At 42.1% G+C, this 14,186-nt stretch overlaps 1 protein-coding gene across 1 annotated transcript; it reads right to left on the reverse strand.

The window, feature by feature from the left end:
* Positions 1-2,797: 2,797 nt before the first annotated feature.
* Positions 2,798-12,638, reverse strand: LOC114840853 (mucin-2-like). The gene is made up of 4 exons (XM_029125157.2): positions 12,436-12,638; positions 3,194-3,735; positions 3,012-3,023; positions 2,798-2,860 (listed from the first exon to the last, which is right to left on the reverse strand). The coding sequence occupies exons 1-4, from the start codon at positions 12,566-12,568 to the stop codon at positions 2,798-2,800; spliced, it is 750 nt and encodes a 249-aa protein (XP_028980990.1). The 5' UTR covers positions 12,569-12,638.
* Positions 12,639-14,186: the final 1,548 nt, after the last annotated feature.

Below are 14,186 nucleotides of genomic sequence, written 5' to 3' on the forward strand. Positions count from 1 at the left end.
ATATACCAAGAGAATTCATGCTGGGTCTTAAACCATGCTGCCTGAGGACACCCAACGCATACCTCCACAAAAAAAAAAACATGCCCCCAAAACCAACCTAATGTGCACGGCACACTTAACCGGAAAAACAAGTTATTTCCTGGTACAGAGTGGGAATGAGCAGTGGCATCCCGGGGCAGAGGGCTGGAGGGATAGGGGGTGGAGACTGGTGTCTGTGAGGGTGTAGGGGGAGGTGGCGGTGCCCTAATGGGCTTGGGGAGGCTGCTGGGGCCTGGTGGAGGCCCAGAGGAGGCCCTCCTCTCCTAGCCTGTGGTCTTGCCTTGGGCAGGCCTGCCAGAGCAGCAGTCAGGTGGGCTGACAGACTGAAGGAGGCAGAGCCGCCTGCCCCACGAGGACTGCCATCAACCCCCAGTCTCCTCCTCCTCCACACAGATGTTATATGTGGGGAGCAACAAGCTGTGGTGTGCAAACAAAGACACTGAGATTTGATTCCATTCACTTTCATGGAAGACAACAGAATAGGCAGACTAGGAGGCATTATGTGGTTTAACACAATCTCACCACTGAAAATTTGAAAAAGAAAGTAAGTAAGAGGAATGTTTGTGTAAAACATAATGACAGGCTATGTTTTAAAGCACATTTTAACCATGTTTACAATCTCCCAGCTCAAAAAGGACTTTGAAGTTTAGAGCTCTTATCAGTAAACGCATATAAATGAAAGGACTTCAAACTTCATGTTAAACGATTACATAAATAGTCTATGGATCAGGAGAAACTATAGCCCATGGTTCTGTTTTCTTCTAACATCGTTAGCTAAAATTAAACAGAAGTCAATTTATTTCCCTTTCCAAATCACCTGAAATTACTTCCGTCAATGCCAAGACATGGTCTGAAAACTAAAAATGTTTTAAAATTTTCTTCTGGTCCATAGATAACTTTCAAGGTGATGAATCATCAAGTAGTAAAATAGTGAGTCCTATTTAAAGAATATTCCATGAGTGCTAAATCCAGACTCTGACCATGTCAGTCCTGGACTGGTATGCTGGTCTGTATATCTTCTCTTCCAACCCTAAAGAGGTGAAGGCCAGGGCAGCCAGCCCCACCTGTCTCCACCTGACCGGGCCCTGGGTTTGTGTGAAGAGCCTCTGGCTTGACTCCCAGCAGGGGAAGCTGCAGTTTTATCACTGCTGCTCAAACATTCATTACACCAGTCTCCTGCAGCGTGTTCCCTTGATCCAAAAGGGAGACAATACTGCCTCTCCCACGCTCAGCCTCTCTCACTAAAGCAGCCTTTTTAAAGAGAGATGGCAGGGAGGAAACTTCAAAGTCAGGGCCTGGGGTCCAGGTCCACTCACATCACAGTGGAGGGACACCCAAGGAGCAGTGCTCTCTATTCAGCTGGGAGGTCATTACCAGGCCATGTTTACGTCTAACCACTGACGTTTGCTGCTGTTGCATTCGCCACAGTCAAAACACCGGAGGTTGTTGGATGTCGGTGTGTAGCTGACTGTCCATCCATGAGAATCAAGCTAAGTATCTTAAAGTGAAATGCCAGTAGGGTTGTTATACACTTCACACTGATACAGATCAATTAAACAGATCAATGATTCCAAAAGACACGCCAAAATTAATTATTTATCGCATCCTCTTGAAGATATAAATATTATAACAATAATATAGAAAAACTAACATATTACCGACACGTGTCAAATGAAGAAAACTATAACAACTGCATTGGAAATAAGTTGATGCTAACAAGCTTCTGCACTCACAAGGACGCCAATGAAGACGGTTAAATGAACGAAACCTTGAAAAGAGTCAAATTCTCCATCTCCTGCCCCAAATACTTTCTGTTACCGCCACAAACTACACAAGAAAAAAGGAAAATCGCATGCATATCATTCATTAGCAGCAAATAAAAGAAATTCTCTCTAATAGTGCCCCCAAATCCCCAAGCTCCATGCACTATGGAGTGGAAAATAAAGAAATGCGGCAGGAAGATGCAAAAGAAAGCCGTCTCCCTCAAGTGCTTGTTAGGCCCAAATTATTATGGCAATGAATAATTTTAAAAATAAATAAGGAGATAAATAAAGAAATAAATAAAGAAACATTTATAGATCTAAGTATTATCAGAGGAGCTGCGGGTTTGTTGCCAAGCTCTCCGGGCCCGTTTGAAATCTGCCTTTGTTTTTCACTTTGATGTTTAACTGCTAACCTACCTATCCATCGCTTCACCTGTTCCCCTGCTAATACTTCACCCACTTCCTTCTACATCCAACTTTTTAGCATGCCGTGGCACTGCCCGTGCTAAATGGTAATCATCATCACCATCATTAACATGTCTACTTCCTTGCTTCCCTCTTCCTTTAACATTCATTAACATACTGTATGGGAACCATGGGAGGTACCAGGCAGAAATAGAAGAGAGCAAGTGGATAGACACACGCAGAAGAATGACTGTGGAGAGATAAGGTGAGAGACAGAGGAGTGAGAGATGAAAGATTAGAGTGGTGGCCAGCTCCTCTCCTTCCTTACACCTCCCCACAACTCCATGGCATCCAGGATCCTGACCTGTAGTGCACAAACATTCCAGCTCCGAGACCTAAGCCAGGGGTCTGATTGATATTGTAATGAGCCAGTTTCACTATCCCTTTTACATCCACCCCCCCCCCTCCAAGACCACCACCCGCACCCCCCATCCCACACTATTCCCACCCAAGACCCCCCCCCACACACACACACACACGCCCCCCCTACAGTCCCAGAGCCCCTGAGCGGCTCAGTCCATTCCGTTTCATCACACATCAAACGGGCCTGACGCTCTCCTCGACGTGCGGGCAGGACCCAGGGACCACAACATCTGCACGGGGAGGTGTACGGGGGGACACCAGCCTCCGAAGGGGGGGTGGGTGGGGGCAGCCGAGTGCAGAGCAGATGTCACAGGGAGCTGAACAGCAGGTTGGGGGAAGGCCACAGGGAGAGAGAGAAGGACTGTGTCACCACCCACCCACCTCTAACCAAGTCTAGGGAGAGAGACACAGGAAAAGGGGAGCGAGAGATAGTCACACACACCCCTCCTCTACTGGCCCTCCAGCAAGGCCCCCCTCCCCCTGCCCCCTTTGACAGTACAATTAGGTAATTAGTCACCCCGGTGCTAATAAGCTAATCATTATCTGTGTGTTTTTTCTATTACAAAAGCCTTGTCCTCCGTGGGCGCTCCCTGAGGGTGGGGGTCCAGTAGCAGAGCTGTGCTGTGGGGACATAGGGATGGTAGGGGTCCAGTAGTGGAGCTGTGCTGTGGGGATGTAGAGGTGGTAGGGGGCCAGTAGTGGAGCTGTGCGGTGGGGATGTAGAGGTGGTGGGGGTCCAGTAGTGGAGCTGTGCAGTGGGGACGTAGAGATGGTGGGGGTCCAGTAGTGGAGCTGTGCTGTGGGGACGTAGAGATGGTGGGGGTCCAGTAGTGGAGCTGTGCAGTGGGGACGTAGAGATGGTGGGGGTCCAGTAGTGGAGCTGTGCTGTGGGGATGTAGAGGTGGTGGGGGTCCAGTAGTGGAGCTGTGCTGTGGGGACGTAGAGATGGTGGGGGTCCAGTAGTGGAGCTGTGCTGTGGGGACGTAGAGATGGTGGGGGTCCAGTAGTGGAGCTGTGCTGTGGGGATGTAGAGATGGTGGGGGTTCTGTAGTGGAGCTGTGCTGTGGGGATGTAGAGATGGTGGGGGTCCAGTAGTGGAGCTGTGCTGTGGGGATGTGGTTAAACAGAGCTTTAGGTATACAAGGCCCTACTCTCAGCATTCCCTGTGGTATAGAACATGCCACCATTGATACACCAGCACACAGAAAAGCCACCTGTTAATAGAGGCTGAGAGACTCCTCTTTGAAGGGGGTCAGAGTAGCTTTCACATCCATTAACACCAGATTGTTTAGTTGTCTGTCCTTGCAGGCAGCCCCAGAGCTCAAGTGAATTGATTAGGAATTGTTCTGCGCAACACTTGCATTTCCATATTCAGAACATCTGGCAATCAGGAACTGTCACTGTAAATGAGTCACCAAACGGATCTGTTCAAAATACTGTAGCTGCACACAAATTTCTTCGGTGTTGAATCAATCAACATAACACTGCTTTTGATTACAACAACACTTTTACTGTTATCCAATAACCCTGTGTGTAAGTCTTCTGACATCATTACGGTTTCGCTATGAGGACACTCAGTGACGACCCAAGACAGCTGCTGACTAGAAGTGTTTTCAATGGAAGCAATGTGAAACAAAGATAAGACAGGTATGTATGTATGTATGAATCTCAATTCACATGAAACAAACTGAACATCCACTAATATTTATGACATCACATTTTTAAAATGCTTTGCATTCTTTGTTTTGAATGCATTCTTTGCAGAAATGTCCTGCTATTTACTTCAAGAGTTTCAATGCAAATAAATAAATAAAAAAATAATAGTATTTTTTGTTATAACAACCTAACTGCAGTTCTTTAGTAAGGCCGACTAGGTATTTATTTTTCTATGGCATAAATTTAATAGGGATTATATTCTAGAGTATTATTTCTCTACCATCTCCTGTTATTAGTGTCAATACAAGTCTTGGAACCTCAGATGGCCCACATCATGCCCACCCGCATTAAAGTATCTGTCTACAAGAGACTTCTCATCAACAGTTGCTTTTTTGTTCCGTAAGGTCTACAAACATAACGTGGCGTGTAAATTCTAAACAAATATAGGTACATAATGTTTATAGTTGAGTTTATATAGAAAATAAAAACATAAAAATCAAACCTAGAAGGTATCTAGATAATTCCTTAGTCTTAGGTAGAAATTGGATGACCTCCATAGTGATGCTGAGACAGAGGCATTCTAGACTGGGAAAAGGTTTTTGTAACCAGTCCTACAGGCTAGCCATATCTCTGGTCATAAAGCCTGGCTCGTCTTTCAGCAGGATCAGGTCCCATTAAACTCCTCCTTTCTCTATTAATAATAAAGATAAAAAAAACTGTTGTTTTGACAAAATGACACTGTAAGAAATGAGTTAATGTTGTTAAGGCTTGGATGAGCAGTTAGGAGCCTCTGAAACGATTGCACGGTCAGTCAGAAGGACTCCAAACATAACAGATGAGCAGGTAAGAGCACAGGGCAAAGCAATGGAGTAGTCTGCCCTCTGCAGTTTGACATTTCTGACAAAAGAGAAGAGAGCTTATGTAATCACATTTTGAATTGTATAACACAAGGTGTATAACATAAATTATATAACACTAGTTGTTTGAATGGTATGAATGTATTTGGTGTCTGTTGAGGGTGGGTTGAAAGATTTTCAGTTTCAGCTGAAAGTATTCACACCCTTTCACTATTAAAAATGACCAATGAAAACAGGATGCATCTGACCTCAATTTTGAGTGTCATAACATAATAACGTCGTACTTATGGAAATGTGATATTTCAGTTCATATTTTCTTTAAAAAATTCCCAACATTTCTAAAACCATGTTCTTGCTTGGTCATTGAGGGGTATTGTGTGTATATTGATAAAGATTTTTTTTTAAATTAAATCCATTTTAGAATAATGCTGTAACGTAACAACATTTGGAAGAAGTGAAGGGATCTGACTACTTGCTGAATGCAATGTATATGTGCTGCACTGGTTAGCAGCATCCTTAACTCCATTCCCTTTCTTTAAACATGAATTTTGATTAGCTGGCTCTGTTAAATTGTTAGCTAACATGCTACCTTTCTTAACTGTCACATTTCAGAAATGCATTGGTCAACAGCACTACAGCTATTGAGAACTGTTTGTGAGACAAAATTAACATGTCAAATAAAATTATTTTAAAATGTAGGAAATTTACGGCAAATATCAAATAACTATTACAGAATTTTGTGTGCGCTGAATTTTGCATAGCTTGCATTAGCCTCAGCTTGGTACCTGCCTAGAACCAAAGCTAATAGTTTAAAACAAATTAACAGAAACTGCAGTTTAAAAATTCTTAAAATGCATTTTTACATCTCGTTCTATTGAAATCACACTTCAGTTCATGAAAATAAATCGGTAGCAATTTGTATAAACAAGCTATCCTCCTATCTAGCCCCGCTGCCCAAAGCAACAGATAATATTAAGACTAAGAAAGATGCTGAGGGGGGCGTTTTCAGCCTGTTGCAAAACATTCCTGTTGCAATGTAAAAGGAAAAATGCATTCATATACTACGCAAATGCTATTAAAATTCAAAGGTTGCTCCAATGACTGTTGTTAGTGTGAATAGTCCTTTGGTTGGATAGCTCTTACCATACCACAGTGGTGGGCACTTGGAAAGCAAATTTGGGGTCAGCGTGACTGTAGAAGAAGTCAACAATTAAAAAGATTAGTGGGTATGGGACAGCAACTAGCCTAGTGTTTAGCCTTGCATTTTCAGTTAGAATCTGAAAGGCTGCTAGATTGAATCCCAGAGCCAGTAAAATAATGTAATTCTGTCTCTGAACTAGTCAATATCCAAATAAGTCCCTGGTGTGAGTTCTTAGTCAACTTATGTGGTAAAATAGGGGTTAGAAAAACACAAACTGCTTTTGAAGCTAGTAAGTTCATTTGCAATAGGGTTTACCCCTACAGGTCCCCAAGTTCAGTTTCATAAGCTGATAGTCATTACCTGAGACCTTTTGAAAGTTATCCGGTCTTTTGAATAGACAGGCTTCAATATCCTCTGAAAACCTGTCTTAAGTCCTATATTACATCAGCCACACCATATCCAGACCAGTCGCTGGGTGGTTAACATGAACTCCTCTGATCTTTCTGGCCTGCCTCTGTGATGCCCCACTGAGCCACTTGACAAGCAGGTTTAGATCCTTTTTCTGTTTAAGGTTCAGTCCATCCACGGTATTACGGATCATACACTTTTTAATAAATAAATGAACTGATAGTTCTGGAAACAATTTCGTCCTGCTGTGACATGGTCTTGACAACCTAATCAACCTAACCGACAACCCTACATCCAAATCACATTAACAAATGATCTAAATAAAAGGTTTGACTAGTAGCAACAAAAGAAAGTCAAAACACATGCGCGTAGAGAGCTTTGGCCACACCACTGACATTGAAGGCGTTAAAATACACTGACAATGTTTTCTACCAGGTATCTAACATGACGCTCTCTGTCGAACAAGTGCTGTTGCTGGTGAGAGTGGAACTGTTTCAGTGCCAGTGTGAGATGTTTCTTTCTGATTTTGTTTATGGAGCTGGAAGTAAACAGAAACTACCCCAAAAGGTTATTCAAAGGGTTCTTTGTGTTTGATGTGTTTGAAAAACATTCTAAAGAGATCTTGGAAGAAGTTACAGTGGTTCCACCACAGTGTCAACTTAAAAAACTCCTCAACGACCTTCCGGGAACCTTTACTTTTCATAACCTAAAGTGTTTAACCTAAGGGATCTGACCTTGATTGACTTAATGACCCATGGCATGTTGACACTGTGTGGTCTTTTATCCCTTAGTGTTCACTGGGTCATATTGTTATGGGCCAAAGAATGCCTTGACATATTCAAGGGCCCACTGAAATGTCTATGGTACTGTGTTTTACAATCTAATTTGTCTGCTTCCAATGCCGGCTCTGTCTCACCCTTTAATCTAAGAGCACTCAGTATAGCCACAATGCAGGCTGTCTCACCCTTTAATCTAAGAGCACTCAGTATAGCCACAATGCAGGCTGTCTCACCCTTTAATCTAAGAGCACTCAGTATAGCCACAATGCAGGCTCTGTCTCACCCTTTAATCTAAGAGCACTCAGTATAGCCATAAAGCAGGCTCTGTCTCACCCTTTAATCTAAGAGCACTCAGTATAGCCATAATGCAGGCTTTCTCACCCTTTAATCTAAGAACACCCAGTATAGCCACAATGCAGGCTCTGTCTCACTCTTTAATATAAGAGCACTTAGTATAACCATAATGCAGGCTCTGTCTCACCCTTTAATCTAAGAGCACTCAGTATAGCCATAATCCAGGCTCTGTCGCATCCTTTAAATCTAACAGCACTCAGTATAGCAATAATATAGGCTCTGTCTCACCCTTTAATCTAAGAGCACTCAGTATAGCCATAATGCATGCCATCCCTAAAGTCTCCTTCATGTTTTATACAGGCAATTTGATGGGTGAGGCTCCAACTTTGGCCCAGGCCTCTAATGAAACAAACATTATGATTCAACAAAGTCATAAAATATGAAGATTGGATTTAGTTTTTGCATTTTCTGGGCTCATGTTGGGAGTACTTAGGCTCTGAGCCCACTTGTTTGCAGAGTATAACGTAGGTTACTATATGTTGTCCATAAAGTTGGAAAGTCATGGCCAAGCTGCTCAAAGGGCATGAAAGGCAAACCTGATGGACTGACCTTCCACCAAGGGTCCAAGCCAAACAGACCAGCCAAATATCCCCCCCCTGCCTTTCTCTAACCTCCACCCCTTGATCACAACTCATCTCTCTTGCACATAACCACTGCAACAAAAACCCAGATGAAATTACAGAGAATATTCAACTTTACCTCAACAACATCCTCTAACTTCTTTTCCCATTTCCATTCGTTTTGCTTTCTGTATTTATCTGGTGTTGTGGTCCCCTGCAGAGATAACGGTTGGTTTGCCCTCATTACCGCACACATTTATGTAGTCACTCAGTGGAGTGCTGGCTCCAAACTGTTGCTTTCTGAGGCAGAATCAATCACGATCTGTTCTAATGACACTGAGAGGGAAAGGAAGAGGACAGAGGTACAGCAGTTGTACAGAGAAGGTACCATCACAACGAATGGTTGTAATTAGGAAATGTGTCATACAGTGGAAGGCCTGCTGCATTTTAACATCAAAACAATAATTAATAGTGTGCATTGGCTCACAGTGTGATTTATAGCTGGGAGTAAAGGCCCCGACAATTTATCTTCTCTCTTCACAACAAACAATGTACAACACAACCCCTCCTGCTAATGAACTAACTGACTACTCCGCCCATCATCCAAGCTCCTTCAGCCCTACCTGCTGCCCCTCAGGTACTTTTTGAAAAGAAGCGAACAATTTCCACTGTTGGTGCCGGTAGCACTGCGTCTTTCAGTTGGTGGCACCAGCACAATTAGGTTGCACCCCCCAAAAATGTCTTAATAATAATAATTGGTATATTAGTTTATTTCCACATAAAGATGAATTCAGTAATTTCGTTCCATTGGATGTTTCGACTGCTTTCCCTTACATCTAAGATTAGGCTTATTGCAGATGGACACTGGCCTTCATGTTTTTTGTTGATAATGTAATTATACCAAAAAACTAAAACAAAAAAAAATCACATTTATTTATAAAGCCCTTTTAACATTATAGTCTTATTTTGGTAAATACCTTGTGCTTTAGCATGCTAACGTAGATTTCAACTTGGACAATAAATGCTTGTAATGGGAAGTTCAACTCTGATCTTTGAGTCATCCAGTGAAAAGCTCAAATGTTTCAACTGATTTCCTTCATTTCAGTCAGTGATGCCAAGTGTTACTTACTCGCCCACTGCCAGCAAACAATAAACTGAAAACTCAAGTCACAACCTCTGATTTGAACTTTGAACAACACATTACAGGCTAGGTGTATTTCATGCACCAACAGCTGTAGTCACAGTTACTCCCTTGTTAAGAAGGAGGGGTGAATGACAGGGAGAATGGCTCATACGCAGCCACACTTACAGTTCGCAAAAATTGTCCTGACATCAAGTAGTTTGAGTTTGAGTAGACTTATTGACATAACCATTGGACCACATCAGGGTGGAAACCACCAAATCACTTGTGTAACTGATTACAAATGTAACTGGAAAAGCCATATAGATGGCCACAATCAGGAACCCAGAACTGAAGGGGTTGGAAACGTACTCGTGATCCTGATTACTTTTCAGTCTTCCTACATGAGGGTGTCTAGGTGCTCTTACTTTCATAGATTAAAACAAATTAAATATCACTAAAAATAATCGTTATAAAAAGATTGCTTATTGTAAGCAACAGAATCCATTTTATAGGGGTTATGCACAATAAAAGTACCAACCCCTGGATCCTTGTTTTGTAAGCTTAGATTTGGCATCTAATTTGACAATCTAATTTGGCAGAAGCTATCTGTATTTGTCTGTTGGGGTTGTGGGCCCCTGAAGTGTACGCAGAAATAACCATTGTGTCGTCCTCATTACTGGGCACCTTGATGTTGTCACTCAGTAAAACCAATGTAAACCCCTTCCACTGAATTACCCAACTATCCTCATTAGAACACATTACATACTGTGCTCTGCTTTCTCGTGCAAATGGTACCTCACCAGTGCAAACGCTATACCTCTGTCCCCCTCCTATCCCTGTCCCGCGTGTGTGACAAAAAAAAAGAGAATCGATTCTACAATGGAAAGCTCAAGATCACTTCATCTTCCCCACCGTCTAGTAAGAGGCCTTCACAGTCCCTGTCACAGCGATTCCCATCTTAGCTAGGATGTTCTTCCTCCACAGCCTCTATCACTGACCTGTGGACTTTCAGGCAATCAGAACGTCTATCCTTACTGTACACGCATCTATCCATCTGACACGCAGCCGCCCCATCGCTCGGTCATCTTCCTCCCTTTCCAATTCTGCAAAGACCAATCAACCATCCTCCCTAACCTGAGAGCTTCACCACCCATCTGAACCATCCTGCTCCCCGATCATCCAGATTCTTTGGTCGTCCGGGACTTTCAAGTTCCTTCCACCGCCCCAAAGCATCAAGCATCTGACCCACTATTTCAAACATCTTAAGTCTTCCTCCCAACCGGTAATTACACCTTGGTAGAATTCTACCACTGCATTTTTGTTCTACAAACAACTACAATCCAGCCACATTTCAAGCTTAAGCTCTTGCAGGTTACATCCTAGCCCACTAATGCCTAGTCATTTTTAAACATTCAAATATCTTAAACATGCAAACACACAAGAGTGGAAGGTGTGGTCTGTACCTAGTCAATTATATTGACATACTGCATACAGTACCAGGGGAAGGCGTTTGACATATTATCACAATGAGGCTAATGGGAGACAACTTCCTCGCAGCAGATTAAATCACCAGCACAACCCCATGCATTTTTTATCAGTCGCAAGTACTCAGAGCCTATCGCAATTTCCCATTCATTTCATTGGGGAAAATGGACATGAAATAATCAGAGGCAGCTGTAGGGGTTAGCAGCACCACACCAAATAGCACTTCTCTTACAACATTCAGGGGATTAATTAATGACTAGCTATTGACAATTCTCCTCACTCCTCAATTTTGTCTGAAGTTTGAATCCTTTACTCAGTCAATCAATTCTCTGAGCTAAACATCTCAGAAAGTACTATAATGTTGATGTAATATTATAATGACAAAAAGCTTGACAATCAAGTAATGTCTCGATTTCTCCTTCGCTGTGTGAAAAGAAAGTGAGGAGAAGCAGGGTCTGACAGGTGCAACCGTTGCTGGGAGAGTTGCCTGTTGTGATTGACAGGTACAAAGAGACGTCAAGAGAATCCTCCTGGTGAAGTTCATGCCGTTAAATAAACACTTTAAAATCAAATAAACTGGTAACAACTATCAGGTTCATACCCTGAGGCGATAGCATCATTACCAGATTAAACAAAATGAGAAATCACAAAACAATCATCTTCAAAAGTAGATAAAGTCAAAAGATGCCATGCTTAGGGCAAATCATCTTAATTATTTAACTCTGGGAGAAAGATCCCCTGAATTCATTATCGAACTGTGAAAAGCAACACGAGCCAACTGAAATGGCAGCTCGATCGTTCTTTAAACAAACAGTTCCACAAAGGGTTGATCAAATGAATAATTGTGATGAAACACATTCCGAACCGTTGTAATATAATAATAATTAAAAAACAGTTTATTACAGGAAATACTATGACGCAAAATGCGCTGTTATTTTTTCTGAGGAATCACCGCGCATCTACCATCAATCTGCACGGACTAGGACGCTATCACCTATGTGAAAAGCATCTATTCGTTTTTTCATCTCCAATATCCTAGCAATGGGTTTGCGACAACAGAAGTGTTAAAAGTTATCTGCCTTTCCGACGTTTAATTAATTGTTTCAATTTGGAATATCAATCTCGGTGGCATATGAACGTGTCAGGATATTTTAATTTTACTATCATTAAATCATGCATCAGCAAACCGTTTACGGACTTACAAAGTAGGCCTACAACGGTTAAAACTAAACTAAATGTAGTAGTGTACTGACGTGTTTCATTTGGAACTTCAATGCATGATAGCAAATGCATTTGGGCAACTTTAGAAAGGCTAGGAAAATCGCGTAGTCATAAGAAGCTAGATTGAAATATCGTATCAATATTGAAATGATTAGTGTTATGACTGAAATCACTCCCACAAAAAAATGGTCGGGGATGTACGGTAATCTATCGCCTCCTACCTACTGCCGCAGCACCGCAGTGATGTCGTTTACCACGCCCTTGAGTGGATCCTTCAAATGCTTCATTAGACACCAGCCAAATTAAGATAATTCTCGATGACAGACGAGTGCTAAAAACCAAACATCTATCCATCACTATTTTACTTTGGTCTTAAAAACAACATGTTTCGGGGTGGAATAAAAAACCTTCCTAAAACCTGCCAACTGGGCACGTATCCCCTAAGCAGCCTGCATTTGACCGGACCGGAGGTCCAAGAAGCATTCTGATGTGAATACGTAGGGTGATAGGTCAGTCAACAGAGGAACGCAACCGAAAGCATCCAATGAATAAATAGGTCCCAAACAGTGTGTGTGATATTCAAAGAAATCCCATTGCCTTTGAAATCCAAATTAGTCGAACGTTTTCCATCCTTATCCAACTCTAGATGTGTAGCACTCAAAACCCATTGAACTGCCAATGAACTAAATTCAGATAGAAGTTCTCCCACACGTTTTGCCCAGGGAACGGATAAGAAAGGTATTTCGAGAGTGACTTGGTTTGAAATGATACAATGAAATGTTACAGTGAGTATGAAGTGCGCACTGTCAACCTTACTTCAAGGAAACAAATTCCTTTATGCATAAAGTGTGTAATATTTTGTGCCATATCGCCAGCATGCAATGAATACATACAGTAAAGATTGTGACTGTTCGAATTGTGGATGCATTTGCCGTTTGTTGTGATTATGTTTCTGATGATGTTGTGCCCAATAGATGTTAATAACATAATGTCTTGTTTTTTTGCAGTGTATTGTAAAACTGTATTGTAAAAAAAACACTTTTAGATTAAGCTACCATGATAACATATCATTCTGAATTAATTGTGAATATTGATAGAGATAAAGTTATGGTCATGCCTAATGAATAATGTCTCAGAATGTTGCAGAGGCACAAATATCTACACTGCAGTAGATCTTTTTGTTGATTCTGTTATTTACAATACAATAAAAGTGACTGTTGGACACAAAATAGCCTGAAACATGACCAGAGCAAAAATCTAATACATCCAACAAGTTGGTACAGTCACTAATACATAATACTTTATACCACTACACATATAACTTCATATAGATAAGTGAATTTGCCCAAAGACATAACAGCGTGGAATATGGATGTAAATATCCTCCATAAGCTCTTAGTCATTGAGTCATTTTAAATCCAAAGTATTGGAATAAAGAGTCAAAACAACAACAGAAATATAATTGTCCAAGTGCCTTTGGGTCTCCATGCATATGGAATCGTTTTTTTTTTCTGTTTAACTATCCAGTTCAGCATAACCCACCCTATCACTTCTCTAAGGCCAGTTCGTCTTCAGTCAAAGCCAAATCCTCTTTTTGGTCTATGACACTCTCCTTAGATGCCATCGCCGTGCACCCCCTTTGGCCTTCACCGACGCCGCTTTGCCAAACACCACATATTGATTTTGAAATGATCTGTTTACTCTTGGTCTGTCTCCGCTGTCTCCCAGCGGCAGTGGAAGAGCATGGTTCGCCCCGAGGCGATCAGCAGGGCCCAGCTTGTTCCAGCCTTTGATCATCGTTCAGTCGTCGGATTAACATATGCATGCACTCTTCCTCCCTTTGTCACCGCGCCTGATCATAAATCTGTGGCCTCCCCTCTTTCCCTCCAATATGGGCTGGGCCCCTTGGATCAGTCTTCACGTCCCTTGTACAACACGGATGCTAATGGTGGCTGTTTATTGAAACTCCATG

The sequence above is a fragment of the Esox lucius genome, chromosome 14 (assembly GCF_011004845.1).
Source record: "Esox lucius isolate fEsoLuc1 chromosome 14, fEsoLuc1.pri, whole genome shotgun sequence".
Lineage (NCBI taxonomy): Eukaryota > Metazoa > Chordata > Actinopteri > Esociformes > Esocidae > Esox > Esox lucius.